The sequence below is a fragment of the Solanum lycopersicum genome, chromosome 2 (assembly GCF_036512215.1).
Source record: "Solanum lycopersicum chromosome 2, SLM_r2.1".
Lineage (NCBI taxonomy): Eukaryota > Viridiplantae > Streptophyta > Magnoliopsida > Solanales > Solanaceae > Solanum > Solanum lycopersicum.
This window is the reverse complement of record NC_090801.1, coordinates 69595452-69614176: the sequence shown is the minus strand read 5'-3', so window position 1 is coordinate 69614176 and position 18725 is coordinate 69595452. Positions and strand designations below refer to the sequence as shown.

The 18725-nt window shown below is 31.1% G+C and overlaps 1 protein-coding gene, 2 long non-coding RNA genes and 4 other non-coding genes across 11 annotated transcripts; 5 read left to right on the top strand and 2 right to left on the bottom strand.

Moving 5' to 3' along the window:
- Positions 1-752: 752 nt before the first annotated feature.
- On the bottom strand, positions 753-1964 carry LOC138342264 (uncharacterized). Its single transcript, XR_011215109.1, has 2 exons — positions 1448-1964; positions 753-1375 (listed from the first exon to the last, which is right to left on the bottom strand). It is a non-coding gene; the product is annotated as an uncharacterized lncRNA (long non-coding RNA).
- A 2746-nt stretch (positions 1965-4710) lies between these two features.
- Positions 4711-9762, bottom strand: LOC101243757 (large ribosomal subunit protein uL23). Of its 5 annotated transcripts, XM_026029703.2 has the most exons (4): positions 9269-9590; positions 6137-6648; positions 6002-6037; positions 5114-5670 (listed from the first exon to the last, which is right to left on the bottom strand). In XM_026029703.2, the coding sequence occupies exons 1-2, from the start codon at positions 9449-9451 to the stop codon at positions 6139-6141; spliced, it is 693 nt and encodes a 230-aa protein (XP_025885488.1). In that variant the 5' UTR covers positions 9452-9590; the 3' UTR covers positions 5114-5670; positions 6002-6037; positions 6137-6138. The 5 variants fall into 5 exon arrangements, 4 of the variants coding, with proteins under 4 accessions (XP_025885488.1, XP_010316033.1, XP_025885487.1 ...); XR_011215108.1 differs by lacking the exon at positions 6002-6037 and having other exon boundaries at positions 4711-5670; positions 6038-6648; XM_010317731.4 differs by lacking the exon at positions 5114-5670 and adding an exon at positions 6727-6851 and having other exon boundaries at positions 5783-6648; positions 9269-9595.
- Positions 9763-16767: 7005 nt separating this feature from the next.
- On the top strand, positions 16768-18474 carry LOC104645679 (uncharacterized). Its single transcript, XR_002027118.3, has 2 exons — positions 16768-16977; positions 18133-18474. It is a non-coding gene; the product is annotated as an uncharacterized lncRNA (long non-coding RNA).
- LOC112941044 (small nucleolar RNA snoR126) lies at positions 17044-17139 on the top strand. Its single transcript, XR_003245874.1, has one exon. It is a non-coding gene; the product is annotated as a small nucleolar RNA snoR126 (small nucleolar RNA).
- LOC112941013 (small nucleolar RNA R24) lies at positions 17564-17656 on the top strand. The gene has a single exon (XR_003245845.1). It is a non-coding gene; the product is annotated as a small nucleolar RNA R24 (small nucleolar RNA).
- LOC112941036 (small nucleolar RNA snoR74) lies at positions 17681-17816 on the top strand. The gene has a single exon (XR_003245866.1). It is a non-coding gene; the product is annotated as a small nucleolar RNA snoR74 (small nucleolar RNA).
- Positions 17889-18022, top strand: LOC112941038 (small nucleolar RNA snoR74). The gene has a single exon (XR_003245868.1). It is a non-coding gene; the product is annotated as a small nucleolar RNA snoR74 (small nucleolar RNA).
- Positions 18475-18725: the final 251 nt, after the last annotated feature.

The following is an 18725-nucleotide window of genomic DNA, read 5'->3' as shown; positions in this document are numbered from 1 at the left end:
AGTTGACTACTAATAAATGGAGATGAGGGCAATTTCAAAAACGTCATTCATTTCTCTATCTCCACTATGTTATTTGTGGTCCAAACAACAGACTTAGTGATATTTCTGCACTTGCTAGTAATATCAGCACTCAACACCATTTTAGTGTGTGTTTATGTTATATATATATACTAATACTTCCTTAAGCAAATGCGGATTTATAATTAATGTTTATGGATTTAACTTTTAAAATTATAAATTCTAAATCATGTGTATTTTACAATTATTAATCATGGTCCATTAAATTCAAAACTAAATAATAACATCCACCCCTAAGTATTATAACTAGTAACAATTAATCTGATGAAAAACAAATGATGACCTAAGCACATTTCAAGTACTTCACTCCTTCGTTAAATTAACTCTAGATAAATATAATTGCCAGAGAGTTGGGAGTCCATCATTTTCTTAAATTTACCTAGAATATTAGTATTTCTTTTTAATCGATTATCATCTATCATATTTTTTAAAATTAAAAATAATTTAAACTTTAAATTCTTTATATTACCTTTATTAAAATGAGTAATATTCACACTAATTTCTAAGATCACAAATTAAATTTTAAAATGTTTTTCTATCCTAAATTTGATATATCATTAACCACCTTTTCAAATTATTGGCTCCTCGCACGCTCAGCTCAAACCAAATATGAAACGAAGGCACACTGTGTTATGTTCCTTCGTGACTAAGCTGAATTGTTGGGTCCCAAGTGCTTATGTCACCAAAAAAAAATCTATTTTTAAAAGCCAACTAAATGGACCCCACGCACTAGTGACACCTGACTCAAAAGTTTAATCAAATTACAAAAATATCCCTGGTGGAACACACCCGTTTGCCAATAAATACTACACTCCTGACCTTACCACTTCCCTTTTCTCCTCCTAACTACCCACCCCCCTTTAGAAGCGATTTTCCGGCCATGTTGTCCACTTTCCCGGCCACTACTCTGTCCGCCGACGGACTTTTTTCCAATTTATTTCCGGCATTTGATGGAGGATTCACTCCTTGGGAATGTATCGAACCGGCTTTTCTATTTTCACAACAAGTGGAATCGGTTGTTTCACCCAAGGAATCCCCACCACCTGAACCGGTTATTTCAAACTCCGATTCAGGTTCTGATGACTCCAAACCTAATTCTGTTCACTCTAGTTCCGGTTCAGATGACCCGAACCGGAATAATAACAATAATAATAAGTCGAACCGGTGTCCTGACGAGAGAAAGCGGCAGCGCACGACATCGAACCGTGACATGGATGAGAGGAAGCGTCGACGTATGGTATCGAACCGGGAATCAGCAAGGCGGTCTCGCATGCGAAAGCAAAAGCATCTGGAAAACCTGCGGAACCAAGCGAACCGGCTTAAAGTAGGGAACCGGGAAATAATGAACCGGTTACGGTTAATCACTCACCAGTGCCAAGTGGTCCAGTGTGAGAACGAGCGGCTGAGGACCGAATCGGCTATCCTTCGGCAAAGACTTGAGGGTATACGTCAAATATGGATCAACCGGCAATTTAATTCTTATTCTGCATGGGCATGCAATAATATGGAACAAAGACCTCATTAATTAATCAATTGGAACTATAATAAATCATCATTAAACGTGCTTCTTCCTCTAATCATAACTATCAGATGAACTGAAATGAAGTCACAAGAGAAATTTCTCTCTCTATTTCTTGTAAATTAAAAGGTGCGTATAATTGTGGTAAAGAGATGTAGTAATATTATGTAGCTACTAGCTAGGAGTTTTGAGGTTGGGACCAAATGGTGGTTTTATTTTAAGCAAAACCGGGCTATCATTATGGTGTAAATGACTCAATCGTGCTATGTTTGGTTTATTAGTTAAATAAATGTATCAAACTATTTTCCTTTTGCCTTTCTACCGTTTATTAAGTAGTACCATAATTGTTTTTTCATGACTTTTCAATATCTGAATGGCGGACCCCGTAAGTAACATTTGTCGTTATTAATGGTCATTAATTATCTCCGTGATTTGATCATTAGACTTAATCAGGAATAATGCTGATTAATTAAATGGCGTCTCACAAGAGGGAACCGCGCTTAAAGAGAATTTCTTTATTTATTAGCGAGGTTAATACTCTAACTGATTGCTGATGGTTCACTTTACCATCTGATTTAATTTGTGTTCACATCTATCTACACGCATGCAGGAATATCAACAAATAAATAAGTAGAGAATATATAATTGTGTCGTGACAAAATAACCAAAGGACGGGGAATATGTTGCTTTCAATATATGATGTATATTTATGCTCTTTTCTTTTACTAAACTTTGGGGAGTATTTGGATCGAGTACGAAAGCAGATGGAAGCTTTATATTATAGTAATAATAAAGATATACAGATGACGAAATGACGTCGTTATGTACCTTTATAGTTATAACTTCATGATTTTGGATGTCAACATAATTAACGGATTAAGATAAATTCTAAATATCTTGCTACTTAGAATCATAATTTTGCATTTAAATTACTTTGTAAGCATATTTAATATCAAGCAAATATAGGTGAATAATTACACGTGCCTTTCTAGATATGGCGCCATAAGAAAAATTGCTTCAATTCTTCAGTCATGACAAAATGTTCTCTTCTCCTTTCATCCAACTTTTTCTCACACTCTAGATGGAAATGATAATACCAATATTATGCTTTCGTTTAAGATAAATTGGGGTGAATTATCTAAATCCTCATTGACAATATTTCTAACTTCATTAATGATATTTCTTCGTTTAATCACAACTCGTGTAAAGGATCTCATGATTCAACAAGTTTTACATAATCATTCTACAGAAACCAAGACAAAATCAACTTATGCTAAAGGGTGACACCCCTTTACTAGAGAGTACAATGGTTGGCTAGGTCAAAATTTTAGTTTTATGTACATGTACCACGGCATAGCAGAATTCGAATCTTTTTTAGGTCAAGGGACGGTTTTCTTTTTTTCTTCTATCTAGGAAAGTACTCTTGATTCCGATTCGGATTCTTTACCTCGTTGACCGACATTACAATAGGTGTATGACTCCTATCTTTGTATCATATATCGTAACTCTACTTAATAAAATTTTTGGCTTCATCATTGACCGCAACCCTCATCTTTTATTTGGATTGGCAATGCGAGCAAACTCATTCATGTTGTTTCTCGTTCAAGACACTTAACTGTCATTTCTTTAATTAAAAAAAAACTCTAGATTAGTAACAAGTTTTAATAGATCAGATTAGGATAACTGTAGTCCAACAAAAAATATCTCCTGGACCACACATCTTACATGTTTTTTTTGCTTTTAAGCATTTGACCCATGAAGTTTTGATCTGAATTGAAACCTAATCTATTAAACCCATAACAAAAAAGTTGCATATGTCATTCCCATTTTCATTTTCCCTTTCACCAAAAGTAGTGTGGATCTATTTATACTAATAAACACAATTTATTTTTCTAGTGCGCAACTTGTGTGAATATTTTACGTCAGGTGCCACGGATATTCCCCACGTAAATTTTTAAAAATTATAAACCACCATGGATAAAGAATTAAGCTATTAAAGAAAAGTTTGTTTGAACAAGTAAAACTTGTTTCTTTTTCTTCATTTATTTATCTCTTTCCTTTTCTTTTGAAAAGGTGAATGATTTGAAAAGCATCCCCTTAAAAACATAAATACTACTAGTAGTTATGTTTGTCTTTTATATTGGTACTTCCACTTTATAATTTTTTTTTCGACCCTTAGATCAATATATCGGATTTAATATTGATCAATTTGCAAGGTTGATATTTATATTCAGGGTATAGATAAATGACGTATCCTAGTATATATATTTAATATTTTTAACATCATTATGTCATAATTATGCTAACATAGTTATAGTTTGAAAAAATTACTTTATAACTATATTTACGTGGACCATGTTTAGAATTTGTATAATTCGCTCGAATAAATTCAAAATTTATATATGCTTATCCAAACTTGTATATATTTAACTATCATGTTGATTCATTTAATCTGTATTATAAGTTCTAAAAATTCCTAAATGTATAAATACAAAATTTGAATATACTTACCATGTTATATTGATAAATAAATTATATAAATAGAAATATTCATAGCAAAAGAAATTATAGCTATGAAAAGTAATTAGAATTGACTAACTTACATTTACCTAAACTACTGCTTTTGTCACAATTAAATGGCTGTAAATTTGTTCTGGTCAACCAAAATAATTGCAAAATATTACTAACAAGTGTAAATAATAAATTCCCTGCTGATGAAAATACGGACATATTTCTAGAACACCTTACTAGTTTAGTTGCCACCAAATTCTTTTTTATTTTTTTAGTTAACATCCTTCTGTTAATTCACTCTTGGTGGGGTAAGATTATTAGTATAGTAAAGTAATTATTGTCGAAATCAATTGATGCAAATAGAATAGACAGGTGAACAACCAAAGATCGTGATATTGAGAAGTTCAATTACATTATTTAGAATACTATGTTGTCAAAGATTTTAGGGTGGTCTTCTCTATTTAATTAAATTAATTTAAAGTAACTGATAGGTCACTTCCTCAAAAAGAAAAAAAAATGTAAGAGTACCAATTAAGGGTTTCTAAGTGTGCATATTTATTTTTTTAATAAAAAGAACGTGTTTGCTTCCTTTCTTCACCTCTAAGTTAATTAAGATGAGAGAAAGGCACAAGTATTTGTAATTAATACTTACTATTTTTGATGGTTAGCTTTATTTTTCCAACCAGAGAGGAGTCACGTCATATTAATATTTTGAGAAGTACGTAGATAAGTCTGGCATCCAATTTTCCACTCAAGAATATTGAGTTTGCAAGTGGAAGTAGTTATCAAATTTGGGAAGATATTAGTTTATGAAGAACGCTATTTAGATTAGATTTGAGTAATTAATCATCCATATAAAACGTGCACACGAGAGAGAACCTAATAATATCCGCGTATATGCTGAAAATAACTTCCATAAAGTACTCTTAATACTTCGTTTTGTAATATTACCTTCTTTTGTAAATTGAAATATTCTTTACTTTTGTTTTTGTTTTTTAAACAAGATTGGGTTGATATAATCATGTTCTATAATATTCCAAAATTATCCTTAAACAATTTAATGATTGGATGTGATAACAACATTTCTACCTTCATATGGTTGGAGTAAGGCTACGAACCCACCACCCTCCTCAAACTCCACTTATAAGATTACGTACTACTTTTGCAAAACCAAGGGTTTGTTAGAAATTAATGCTCATCTTTATATGTAGCTGGTAGTGCTGGTTATAGATTTATAAGGAAACAGAGTATCAAAAGCTAGGGCTCCACTTGTTCTTCTTTTCCCTTATTCAGTAGGAAAATTGAAAACAAAAAAAATCAGAGGGAAGAATTGTATTGTACCCTTGCTAAGAGGGCTATATCCACCAGGCCCCAGGGATGATCATTTTTCATAAAGCAGAATCAGTGAGAATACTGTAAGAGTCCTTTGGGAAAATGATAAAATAAGGATAAGGAGCCAAAGGACTTACTGTGCCTTGCACTTTTGTCAGTTGGTAGGAACTAGGAAATGTCTGCAATATGTTACTATTTTCTCCCAACTAATCTCTGCATTATTGCATTTCCTGTGAATTTTAAAAAAATAAAAGTACATCAGTCCAATTGAGAACCAAGAGCTAAATGGCTCCATGTCGTCAACTTTACAAACCTACAGCACAAACATTAATTGGGAAATGATTATAAGCCGATCCTCCTGTTATCAAGTATTTCAATGGAAAGCTTGAAAACATAATGATTTCACACAGATTACAAGTTTTTCCCAATATTTGGGGGGAAATGAAGAAGGTGTTGAACCAAGACATACATTCATACAGGAACATTTAGCCAAAAACCACAATGATTGCTCACTTACTTCCAGAGAGCGGTTATAATTAAGCTGAAACTACAAAACTGTACCTATAAACACTAGAGAAAATTGCAGCATAAGATCACCTGCATACAAATATAAATCATGAGCTCTTAGTTTCTAACTGCAGAACCTTATATAACCACCAGATTGTCATAGAAAGGAAAGGAAGATGGAGAATCAACTTTTAAATGGCTTTGATTTTTTTTGCCACATCTAATGCACTATGGTTTGGTGTCAGCATAACATATGCTTTCTTCGTCCCGTCAGGCATGATTGATGTATTTACTTTCTTCAATTCAATCTTAAACAGTTTCTTTACAGCATCCCTTATGCTCTTCTTGTCAGCATCTTTGTGAACAACAAAAACCAAAGTATTATGACGTAATATATTCCCCATAGTAGACTCAGTTTTCAGAGGATATTGGATGACCTGGTAACATTCAAGTTTGTTCCTCTGTGACACACTATTGTTGAGACGCTTGGGATTTCTCTCCACTTTCAACATCTTCTTCCGTTCAGATGAGACTGAATTTTGGATATCTAATACACGCCTATTGGTTGTTTCATCCGATTTCACTGTAATGGCATATGCTACCCTTTGTTTCTTGGCATCTCCCTCTTTGCAACCGTCAACTTCACAAATTACAGGACACAGAAACTGAGAACCTCTAGCACTGAAGCTTGTCAACATTTCCTGATATAAAAACAGGATCAGAAAACCAATTTTCCTTATAATGCAACTGATGCTGGAAATTAAACCTGTTTTCTAGACCTTGAAAGTGATGCTGCCAACATTAATATGAGGGATTGTATAACATAGATCAAAGGCCATTTCCATCAGCAAAACCTATTTGTAGGAACATAATATTCCATGTGCAGTTTGCCTTTATTTGTTACCTAAGTTAAAAAAAAGAGGGAAGGACCACACAAATCATGAGAGAAATCTCAATAACCTTCAAGCACCTAGCCACATTTCCTTATAGATGACTATGCATGTTTAGAATTCGCAAACACTCAATTTGAAAAGCCTTGAAGTATCTTATTCATGTAATGCAACAACAGGAGTAAACTAAGGAGAATTAATAAATAAATTAAGGATATATGCTAATCGACATCTAATTTAACAATGTACACTAGATGATCAAACTATGATAGTGTGAAGACCTCTAAATAAACTTTATGAGAACCGCATTTTAGATCCACCAGCTCCACCCAAACCAAAATATATAAAAGAAGTGGGACATAAACCTACATCTGAGGATAAGCCTTTTTTGAATTTCAGAAATCTATCAACAAACAATCATACTCCATCCGTCACAACGTAGATAACACTTTCTCTGTTATGGGACGTCTCAAAATGTTTAAAACCATTCAATTAAAAATATTAATCTAAACAACTGTCAGAACATTCAATTAAAAGTAGTGTTTTTTCCCATAAAATTAACTTTTCAACCATTATCTATATATAATTTTTTTACGAATACTAATATATTATAGAAGTCAAGTTATCATCTTCAACATTTTGTCAAGTCCAACACTATCATATAAACGAAACAAAGCGAGTAAAAAAACTCCAATAAACACTTTCTTAACAGAAATTCACATAGGAGTACTGAAAACTTCAATAAACATTACTACAACAGAAGTTCGCATTTGAAAAAAGAAAAATTAGGACATCATTCACAGTATGCACTTCACAGTGAGTTAGTACTATGTTAATTAGGACTTCGGCATAATGCAAACTCCATTACCAAACATCTAAGCAAAAGCTCTGCCCAAACAACACATTATCTTGGGATAGCAAGTATTCCACATAGACATACATGTCAAAAATATATCATAATCCCCGATATAATAATCATGCCATTTTGGATAATATTGGGTATAATCCCACTTGTAAGATCAATAACGCACAGAAGCAGATGTCCTTTAAACAATCAATTGTCAAAGCAAGCATTTTAAACCTCAAAATTGTAAATTTTGCTTTCTCCTGATATAAACAGGAGATAGAAGTTAATTGTGATAGCTACTCTTCTCATCCTTTCTCAATCTCAAATCACTTTCTAAACTTGACTCATACTATAGGATATATGTATTGTTGCTCTGATGATTTATGAAAGGATGAGAATGTCAATAATTAGCGAAAGGAAAAGCGCGTTGAGGGGAAAAGGGACATTTCTAGGTGATCATCCAAAAAGGAAGAAAAGAATTGTCCAAGGCATGCAGCAGACTCATTTTTTGCCATATAACAAAATTTTGATCTTCCCTTTTGACAAAAGTGCTGGGTCCAAACACATTTTTGATGATACTTTCAAAAGACCAGATCAATAATTTTGAAGATTCGTATAGTGAGCACCATGGCAAATTGAGAGCATAGCTAAATTCAACACAGAGAACACATCAAAAACAGAGGAGATTACATGAAAGCTAGATAGTTTTTTGAGCTCAATATAATTGACCATATGAATACAAATCTTAAGATCATGGAAAAAGAGTTGCTGAATGATACCCAATTCTTTAAGCATTTCATCTAGCACTTCTCTTATTTCAAGACTTTTCTCTTCGGGACAAACATAAGATATTTGAGTTGAGCAAGAATAACCGTAAATTGTTTCCTATTGGAAGAAGGAAAAAAATAAATGAACAAATGAACTTTAACTTATGACATATTATGGCTTATGCAATGATGATTACCAGTTATTTTATCATTCTCGATATTTGAAGGTTATATCATGTTCCTTTTTATTAGTTATTTTAACAATAAGAACGTGATGATTCTCTTTTATCTCTGGAAACTTAGTCATAAAGACTGAGTGCTCTATGGCCCGAACCGGAACAACTCTTTACTTCTAGGTAATCAATGTCTAGTCAACCTTGTACCTCCAACATTTGGTAAACTTGTCAAAATCCTACTAGCTATTTGCCATAAAATAAAGAGCAATGCAATATTCCATGTTAAATCGCTAGGGCGTACGTCATTGGAATAACATTAGTCTCAAGGGAGATCCTAAATCCAAGCAATATGCATTATATTATGATTGACGAAAGCACTAATGTTGAGCAAAATGTAAAGCCAGACTTTGAGCTATCTCTTACATCGCAGAGAACGGAATTGTTGTTTCAACCTTGAGTATTCCCACTTCAAAATTGAGTTTACAAGCAGTGATTCAACAATTAGAAGAAGATAACGATACAATATAGCCATAGCCGATTAAACATCATCCAAATAAACATCTAGAAATTAGACATAACCGGTAGTGTAAAATACAACATGTATAAATGTCTAATTGGAATTGGAAGGGAAAAAAACTCACATCGCTGGTCTGATGGAACTTGCCGAGAAAAGAACAGAGGTTCACAGAAGAAGACGACTTATTAAAGGAAACAAAAGCCAAAGAAAACGTAGCCCTGGTGATTGATGCTGAGTAACTGAATATTTGATCCTTACGCCGGCTGGAACAAACAATAGCCGCCGGAGTGGCTATTGCAGTAACCATTAGACTTGAGCGGCGCCACCAACTATAGGGCAACAAGGAAATCCAGAATAGTTTTAAAAAAAATTAGGGTTTTGGAGTGGAGGAATAGCGAAGGAAACAGGCCATCTCGTTGATGCAAGCTGAACATTTCACGAGGCACTCCACGAGAGAGAGGGTGATTCGCAAATATTGTGCTTTAAAATTTATTGCATTTTGGTCCCTCTATTTATGTGTTACTACTAATGGTTTTTGATTTTCTAAAATAATAATAAAATAGAATGATTTCCTCTCATAAAATTCCTCTTAGCTTAGTTAGGTTGTTGTATTAATGCAGCGAAAAGAAATATGTCGATTACACATATATACCTTAATGTAAAATAAATAATGCAGCAAAATGGACATAACGACTGCGGCACAATTCATCATAAATCTAATTACATGCATATAGAGCTGAAATTATAACATGATAACATATAATTTAGGATACAATATAGTTTTGATAAAGAAATTAATTGTCGTCCACGGCACTCAGAGCTCTGTATCTCCCTCTAGATCTAGGACCAGGGATAGGAGGAAGATTTGATATTTTCAGAAAGTTACCAACTTTGACTTCATCTAAAGAGTGCTTGCACGAAAAGATCATACAGAAATAGCTGCTCTTCTTTGATCCCTTAGACGATCCATTATTATTATTATTATTATCAATACAAGGCCTTTTGCTGTTTCCGAGAGTAGTAGTTTTTGTGCACTCAATTAACGCTGTAATAAAAGGGTCATCACGTAGCGAAGAGCTTTTCCCAATTATTGGAGGCCGAAAGGCTGCACACGGAGGAGGCGGCGGAATCTTTTCGCCGTTGAAATGATGATTTGAGGAAGAGAAATCTTGGTGGCGCATGAAATATTTAGATACGCCAGGTGAATCTTCCCATGAAAATGCTATACTACTATTTCTTCGTATATCAACTATTCGAGGACTCATTTTTTCTGTGTGTTTGGCACTAATTGATCATCTTTGCTTTTAATTTTAGCATTCATTTGTTCATTTATATTCAGCAGTAGTATAGCTTAACTATTACACTAAGATCGAGTTCCTTGTCACGGCCAGCAATTGAAACGACGTCAAGAGAAGAAAAAAAAGACTATTTTGCTTGCAGACGAATTTAAGAGGTTAATTTGTAGCCTTACTTCCCTTTGTTATTTGCTTCTCTTTGACTTAATACCCCTTATTATCGATAAAGGAGTCTTAAATTAAAATCTCCTCCGTCCCAATTTATATGACATAGTTAGAATTTTGAGAGTCCATTCAAATTTTTTAATCGAAATGCTTTTATACTTTATTTTCTAATTATTTTAAATTATTTGTTATTGTAATGTATAGTGATCTTTAAGTTTTTAAATATATAAATTTTATTTTAAAAAATTTAAAGTTTCTATGTTTTAATACATGGTCAAAATTTTGAAATAATGAGAAAATGATTTTTTTGGTCAAATGTAGTTGTTCAGTGTACCATACTCCCTTCATTTTTTAAAAAGAATGTTTTGTTTTAAAAAAACGAGTCATTTTCATTTTATCAATACTTTAATTTTAATTTTTCAACATGATATGTTTAAGGTTACAAGATCAGTGCATTTTGGCACATTTGTTATTTGATATAAATTTAATTTAGAACTACAAGACTAAAAAATAATTAAATTTCATTCCAAATCAAATTAGCATATTCTTTTTGAAACGGAGGGAATAGTATTTTATTTTTTTTGGTTGACATGGACCATCGCTACATCGTTCAATAATTACTTATTGACAACATGATCTGCATCCAAAGAAACAGATTAAGGTAAAATGTCACCCATCTTTTTTTTGTTTCTCCGATATGTATGATCATTTTGATCAAGACATCTTTAGGTAAGATGGATGATGTTCTTTATTCAAATAATCTTGTAACAATAGTTACTGTACTTTAAACTACTCTTATGTTCTAAAAACTAAAGTGTACTTCGAACAAGTTCTCAAAACATATCAACTTAATTTTCAGTAAAAATCTAACATAATACTATGGACAGAAGTATTTACTCCCTCTATTTGTTTGAATTAGAATATGTAGTTTTTGAACTTTCAAAAATCAAATTAATATATTCGAAAACTATATATAAAAATACTATGAATCAAAAGAGTTGATTTGTGATCAAGCTCTTTTACAAGAAAAAATCAGAGAGCATATTTTGAAGCATATCAAAAGAAAACTGTGATGTGTACAAACCTCTCCGACTGATAAATCCGTCAAATAAATTGGAAGGGTTACAATTTGTTGTATTAAAACCATTTAAGAATGTGTAGAGAGTAATGGAATAAAAAATTTATCTGATGCATGTAAAATGTGAGAGAGGGACTATTGGATGTTTGTTATTTCAATCAAATATCCTTACATTTTTTCTTTTTGTTTAAGCATTTGATACCAAAAAAAAAAATGTTAGTTCAATTAATTTAAATTTGTATGCGAAAGGTTCATTAAAAATAAAAGTCAATTTTTTCATATCAAAAGTTTTAACTCGAGATCTTTATTAAATGATAGTAAATTAAAAATAAATGTTAATTTATGATCAATCTCTTTTACCAAAAAAAAAACAGAGAGCATATTTTACCTTCTTAATTGACATCATCTAGCTAGTTAATTTAATCAGAGAATCTTTAGAGTTGGTGAATTGTTTGTTTTTAATCAGCTAACATTATAACTACTTTTGTGATTTTCCTAAAGATTTGGTTTGGTTACAACTATTCCAGCAGTGAAATCATTATATAAGAATAAAAATATGTATGTGAAAAGACGATGGTTAAACTGACAATCGTACGTTAAATTGCGCCATACGCAAGCAGTTTGGTTGGAGGTACCAATTAGTCGAAGATATTAACTTGGTCCATAAAATGAGTTTAGGTACCACCATGAAACAAAATATCCTGCATGCCACTTTTTTAATCAATAAAGAGCTTTATGACATAGTGTTATATTGATCTTGTCATTGAATCTAAAATTTTAAATTTATGAATTTTTATATTAAAAAGTAAAGTAATTGTAGTATTCTAAATAAATAATTGAAAAAATTATACGGATAAGAAAACTTATATTATTTAATTACTTATTATAACTATAGTTTTTATAATAACCATCTGCGACTAACATTATACATTAATTACGTGGGCGGACTTTGAGTTTGTATAATTAGTCATATTTGTATATGTATAATTTGTCAGGATATACAAATAAATATGTATAATAGATAATTTTTTAGCCTATATACATATATAATTCACCTCTCTCTCACTCTCTGCGCTCTCTCGCTCGCCTCTCTCCTCCCTCTCTCAATTTCGCTCGTCTCTCTCCTCCTTCTCCCAAACTCGCTTGCCATTTATACAAATGTATATGTATAATATACAGTTATATACAAATATATACATATACAATTCACCTCTCTCCCACTCTCTATCCTATCTCGCTCTTCTCTCTCTCTCAGCCTCAGTCGCCTCTCCCTTTCCTCTCCCAATCTCTCTTGCCATATATACAATTACATATATATAATATAAAATTATCTAACCAATATATATATATATATATATATATATATATATATAATATCACCTTTCTCCTACTCTTTTTTCCCCTCTCTCTCGCCTCTCTCTTCAGTCTCGCTCGCCTCTCTCTTTCAAATAACATGTAGCTACAAATTGTAATTATCAAACTATAGTTACAGAGAGTAATCAATTTTTTCTAAGCTATATGTAAAATTTTCCCTAAATAATTTATACATTCAGTGAATTTCTTAACATAAATCATGAACGTCATAAAGGCTTTTTCCTCAATGAATTTATAGCGGAAAATATGGACAAATTAATGAGAAGACTTTTTCACTGTCAATGATCAAAATCAGTGGCGAAGTCAAAAAAAACGTTCAGGGGATCCTTGCATTATTTTGAATTTGAAAATCACATTTTTAGCGTGTTTTTTAAAATTAAAAAAAAAGAAACTAAAAACTAGAAAAAAACAGAATTGAAACACAAAAAAAATAAAAAAGAGAAAAAGATAAGCGCTATCTTGCAAATTTAAATTGGTCACCTAAAGCTAAATTTCAAAGGGACTTGCCATTGCGCTATCAATTTTTCTTTGTCATTTAGGGAGTTCAATATATATATATATAAAAAAATACAAAAAAATTACCTAATATATACTGTGTAATTTTTATCAAGAAAATTTAGATAAACCTTGAATCCACGATTCGCCCCGATCAAAACTTAGATTAATTGTGGTTTGCACATTATATTGGAGGAGATGCATGGAGTATCTGCAGCGCCAAAATTAAACTTTTTAAATTATCCGTACAAGTTATTAATTTGCACCCTCAATATCTACATGCTAAAATGCTTATACTATGATTTATCATTTATTAGTGTTATTTAATTATATATCATAATATTAAATAAATTCCATATAACTAATGTATTTATTAGTTAATACCCTAATAAAAAGAGTCTAACTAAGTATTAGTAATACATAAATTAAGGTATATATTAGTTTTTTCAATGTATTATGGCCCCTTCATCCTCTCCGTTTTGGATATAATAATATTTCAATACTTGTTAGTAGAATTTTTGTTTTTATTTTTCAAAATAAAAATAATCTATAGAGGATTGTAAGAATATGTCAATGTAGTGATATTTTTCCTATTTTTCTTTCCAAGCAAAATCTATATACAAACAAACATAAAGATACTCAATTATTTCGAACTTCGATTTAATACCCTCGCGTCTTTCCCTTTTCAGCCAAATATTGCCCATATACGACGTAAAGAGACTAAGGGTTTAACCAAAGAAAAAAAAGAAACAAACGGCATAAATAGTGTATTAATCGTAGGAGTAGGTCTAAAATAATTCTTTAATTTGGAAAAGGAATAAAAGTTTCTTTAAATTATGTGAAATATATCATTTTTATTTTTCATTACATTTTGAAATTAAAAAATACCCCGCTGTTATTCAGGAGACCATAAATACCCTCAAGAGTTAACACCTCAACTTTTTTAGAGACGTGGCAAGCCACGTGGAACATTGCCAACTAAGATTCACTACAAAAGAACTTGACCTTTGTTGACACTAAAGGTTATGAGTAATTTTTAGTGGCAACTAAGACTCCAACAACCATTCGCTAGTAAAATCTATTTATTCAACAGAAAAAATATAACAATTAATTTTCAATTGCAACCTAATTTTCTAAAATAAATAACTTGCAATATAAATATTAATACGAAAACCATCAAATTTACTTCTCGACAAATCTCTTTCTATAGAATGCATCATTGTACATTTTATACATTTACATATGACATAAAAATAAAAATACAATGTCTTCAAACTCTTACTTAATCGATAGTATCTTTTACTTTTTAAAAATAATGAAAAAACACAAAATTAGAATTTAATGTTGAAAAGTTTTGACGATTTTCTGGGCTTATGTGGCGACTTTATCACTGCTAAAGGTGTAATTCTATTGTAGTGAATCCTAGTTGGCAACGCTTAGGTGGAAGGATTAGTCCCATGTAGTTTGCCATGTCAATAAAAATTTGAGGTGGTAACTCTTGAGAATATTTTGTCTCTTAGAATAACAACAACGATATTTTTTATCTCAAAATGTAACGAAGGATATAACTGATTTATTTCACACAGTTCAGAGACAATGTTAAACTCTTTTCCCTTCTTTAATTATATTTTGTTAGTTTTAATTTTTTAATTTATTTTAAAACTTACCAATTTGATTCTTTAATTATTGTATTTTTAAAGATTAATCTTTTAATTATCTAAAAAATTATTAAGGTTTGTTTTGTCCATTTTTTTTATAAATAGTTTGTGTGTATATGAACAGAAATCTTCATGAAATTAAAATTATAATCCATTTCTAAGTTCTTTCTCTTTTCCGTTACTTTTTTTTCAAATTACTTTATAAAAATATTAATAACATCGACAATTCAATATAAAATTCACAAGAAAATAATATATAAGTCTCAATTTTATTCAATATAAAAAAAAATAAAACACATAATTGTTACTAATGACATGAATATCATGTATACCCTTCTTTGGCAGTTAACGACTCCTAATCAATGCAATATTTTTAAATTTTATTTTTCACACAAAAGAAAATAAAAGATTTAATCTTATTATTCAATTTTTTCTACGTAAAATAGAATGATGGAAATAATAAAACAATCTATTTTAAAAAAAAAACTAAAAATGAGTTACAAATCTACGATTTTATAAATTACAAAGGCTAAAACAATTAAACAATTTTATGTCGATAAAGTCGTTTTTTTTAATTCAACAAATAATATTTTTTTTATAATAAAGTTTAGCATATTCAAGTTATTAGTAGCAATAATATACTTCATTTTATCGTTCATCGAATAAAAATTTGATATATTTTTTCTTTCCTCGTAAATTTTATTTTGAATCGTTTAGAGAAAAACAACGTAACTAAAAAAATGAATTAAGGATTTAACTTTTGAGACATCAATTCTGTTAATACAAACCTAAGTAATTTATATAAAAATGGACAAAGAACGAAATTGATGAATTTTTAAAATACTTAAAGGACTAAAGTCGATAAATATAAAGTTAAGAGGTTAAAACTATAAATGTATATGTTAAAGAACCAAAATCTGATTTTGAATAAATTAAAGAGAAAAAGCTCAAATATGTCATTGAACTTTCAGAAAAAACTCATTTATGTCATTAGTTAAAAGTTTGATTCATTTATGTCATTACTATTAAAGAAAAGGCTCATTCATATCATTATTTTTTAACAATAGTTTTGCAAAATCATTTTTGACATATGGCCAGTTATAATCGGTCACATGATCAATTTTTTAAAAATAATTAATTCAATTTTTATTTAAAAATTTGATGACGTGGCCAATTATAATTTGGCTACGCCATCAATTTTTTTAATTCAATTCATTTCAGAATTATGATTTTTTTATTTAAAAAATTGATGACATGGCCAAATTACAATTGGTCATGTGGCAAAAATGACTTTGCAAAACCACTTTTTAAAAAATAATGACATGAATGAGTTTTTTCTTGAACACTAATGGTATAGATGAGTCAAACTTAAAACGGATAGCATAAATGAGTATTTTCTAAAAGTTCAATGGCATATTTGAGCTTTTTCCCTAAATTAAATAACTAAAAACCACAAAAATAAAGTTAAGGGGCTATTTAGGCTTACCCTTATAGTTGAGGCACTATTTTTGATATTTTCTCACGAAGTAGACCAAGTTTACAGCTTTGTATCTGGTCCAAAGGATTGGCGTTGTACTTGAGCCCAAGTAATAAATTCCTATGTCATGTTGAAGCCCAAACACAGTCCACCTTCTTAGATTTGAAGGCTAGGGTTTTCTCTGTGTATAAAGTGTTCTTCTATTTCAGATGCTAGTTTGAGGCTGTGAAGACAAAAATGCATTCCTGAGATGATTGTAATGCAACAATTTTCATCAATTTGATGACTCCTGTGCGTGTCGTCTGAGCCTATCTTCTTTGTTTTCATATCATTATTGTTAGTATTTGTTTTTTTAAGAGGCCATGAAGAAATCAATCATTTCTCGATGCTGATATATAACTATATCAAAGTTATATACTTTTTTGATGACCTGTTTGTGCGTGTCTGAGCCTTTGTTTGCTTTAGTTTTCATCAATTTTGCTTTTTGCCATAACTGATCTATGGCAGGGAGGAGAGTAATATCATAGTAAAAGCAATGAATTTCCCTTTGGTTTTGTTTTGAATGTTGTTAACAATGGCTTCACAAAAAGAGTCTGCAGCAGGTGCCGGTTAATGGTAACCCGTCTGCCGCATGAAGCCTAAATGAATCCAAGATGAAGATCCATTAGAGTTTGTTGTACTCTCTTGATACAATTTCTTGGATATATTTATACATAATTCTTCTTTTAAGGGCATATCTCAGACAACGGGTATTTTCTTCTTGTTTCAATGAGAAATTACCTTTTGCACGGTGCCTATATAATGCTACTTATCACGATTGGAGGATGTTCTCATTTCTCTCCAGCATTCCTTCAAATTAACAGTAGCCAAATTATATGATGCAGTGATGAGATAGCTAACACGTAAGGAGATCTATTTTAAGCTTGGATCTTCGATGAAATTTTCTTGTTACGCTTGGCTTCTGAGCTTTATTTCTTTGTTAGAAAACCTGATGAAAAAAGCAGGGACCTATTGCCCTTCTTGTGAATGGGTCTCTCGTAAACTTCAGGGATATCAAAAATTGCATTGTTATTGGGTGAACCACTTGACAATATTCATGATGGAATGGTTCAGTAAACGATGATACATTATAGTTTTACTAGAAGAAAATTCAAGTGTCAACCCTATTCTTATGAATTAAATAATTGTTCTCAAACCTGATGAAAAAAGCAGGGATGGATTGCCTTTAAGTGAATTGATCTCTCGTAAACTTCAGGGACATCAAAAATTGCATTGTTATTGGGTGAACCACTTGACTTATTCATGATGGAATGGTTCAGTAAACGATGATACATCTTCTTTTGCGTATCATTTATTTTATATTGAATAATTATTTCGTTCATGTTGTATTATTTATGTTTGATCTTTTTTTTCATTTATTTGTTGCAATACTAATTATCTCGACAGAATCTAATAGAGGATCTCAAGTTTGTGTAACACCCAACAAACTCATGTGGACACTCTTTTGCTCAAGGACAATTTCTCAATTACACAACTGCGGACTCAAATTGATGCTCTAATGTTCTTTCTCGTGACCTAGCTTTGATATTTTGATAGCCAATGAACGCATCATGTTATATGGATTGGTTCTGGAATTAATATAATGTTTTCATTTGAGTGTATTTACATTGGTAGCAGATGTGCTATATTTAATTTTAAGAGTTTCCACATTATATGTGATGATTAACTACATCAAAAACATTGTATTTATATATTTTCATGTTTATGGATGAAGTACTATTTTATTGACATTATTATACTTGAAAAAAGAAGCACTGTTTAACATGCAGCACGTCAACCTTAATCAAGTACATCGAATAAAAAATCAGTTCTGGTGGTATTAATTATACGCCAAGCCTCTACAGTTTACCATCTATTGACAAGCAAAAACCAGAAAAGTTATGTTAAAAAGAGACCGTCAAGAGTAGACCCGTAGCTTGGAGACTACTAGAACTTGGCAGCCAAAATACATTTGGCAATAAAAGCTGCGGATTTTCAAA

Excerpts from the sequence above, each read along its gene's own strand:
- LOC101243757 (XM_004231897.5), bottom strand. The coding sequence starts at position 9,451 with ATGGTTACTGCAATAGCCACTCCGGCGGCTATTGTTTGTTCCAGCCGG. Across the intron at positions 6,649-9,268 it reads AGTTCCATCAGACCAGCGAT|GAAATGTTGACAAGCTTCAG; the intron begins GTGAGTTTTTTT and ends TTTTTATATCAG.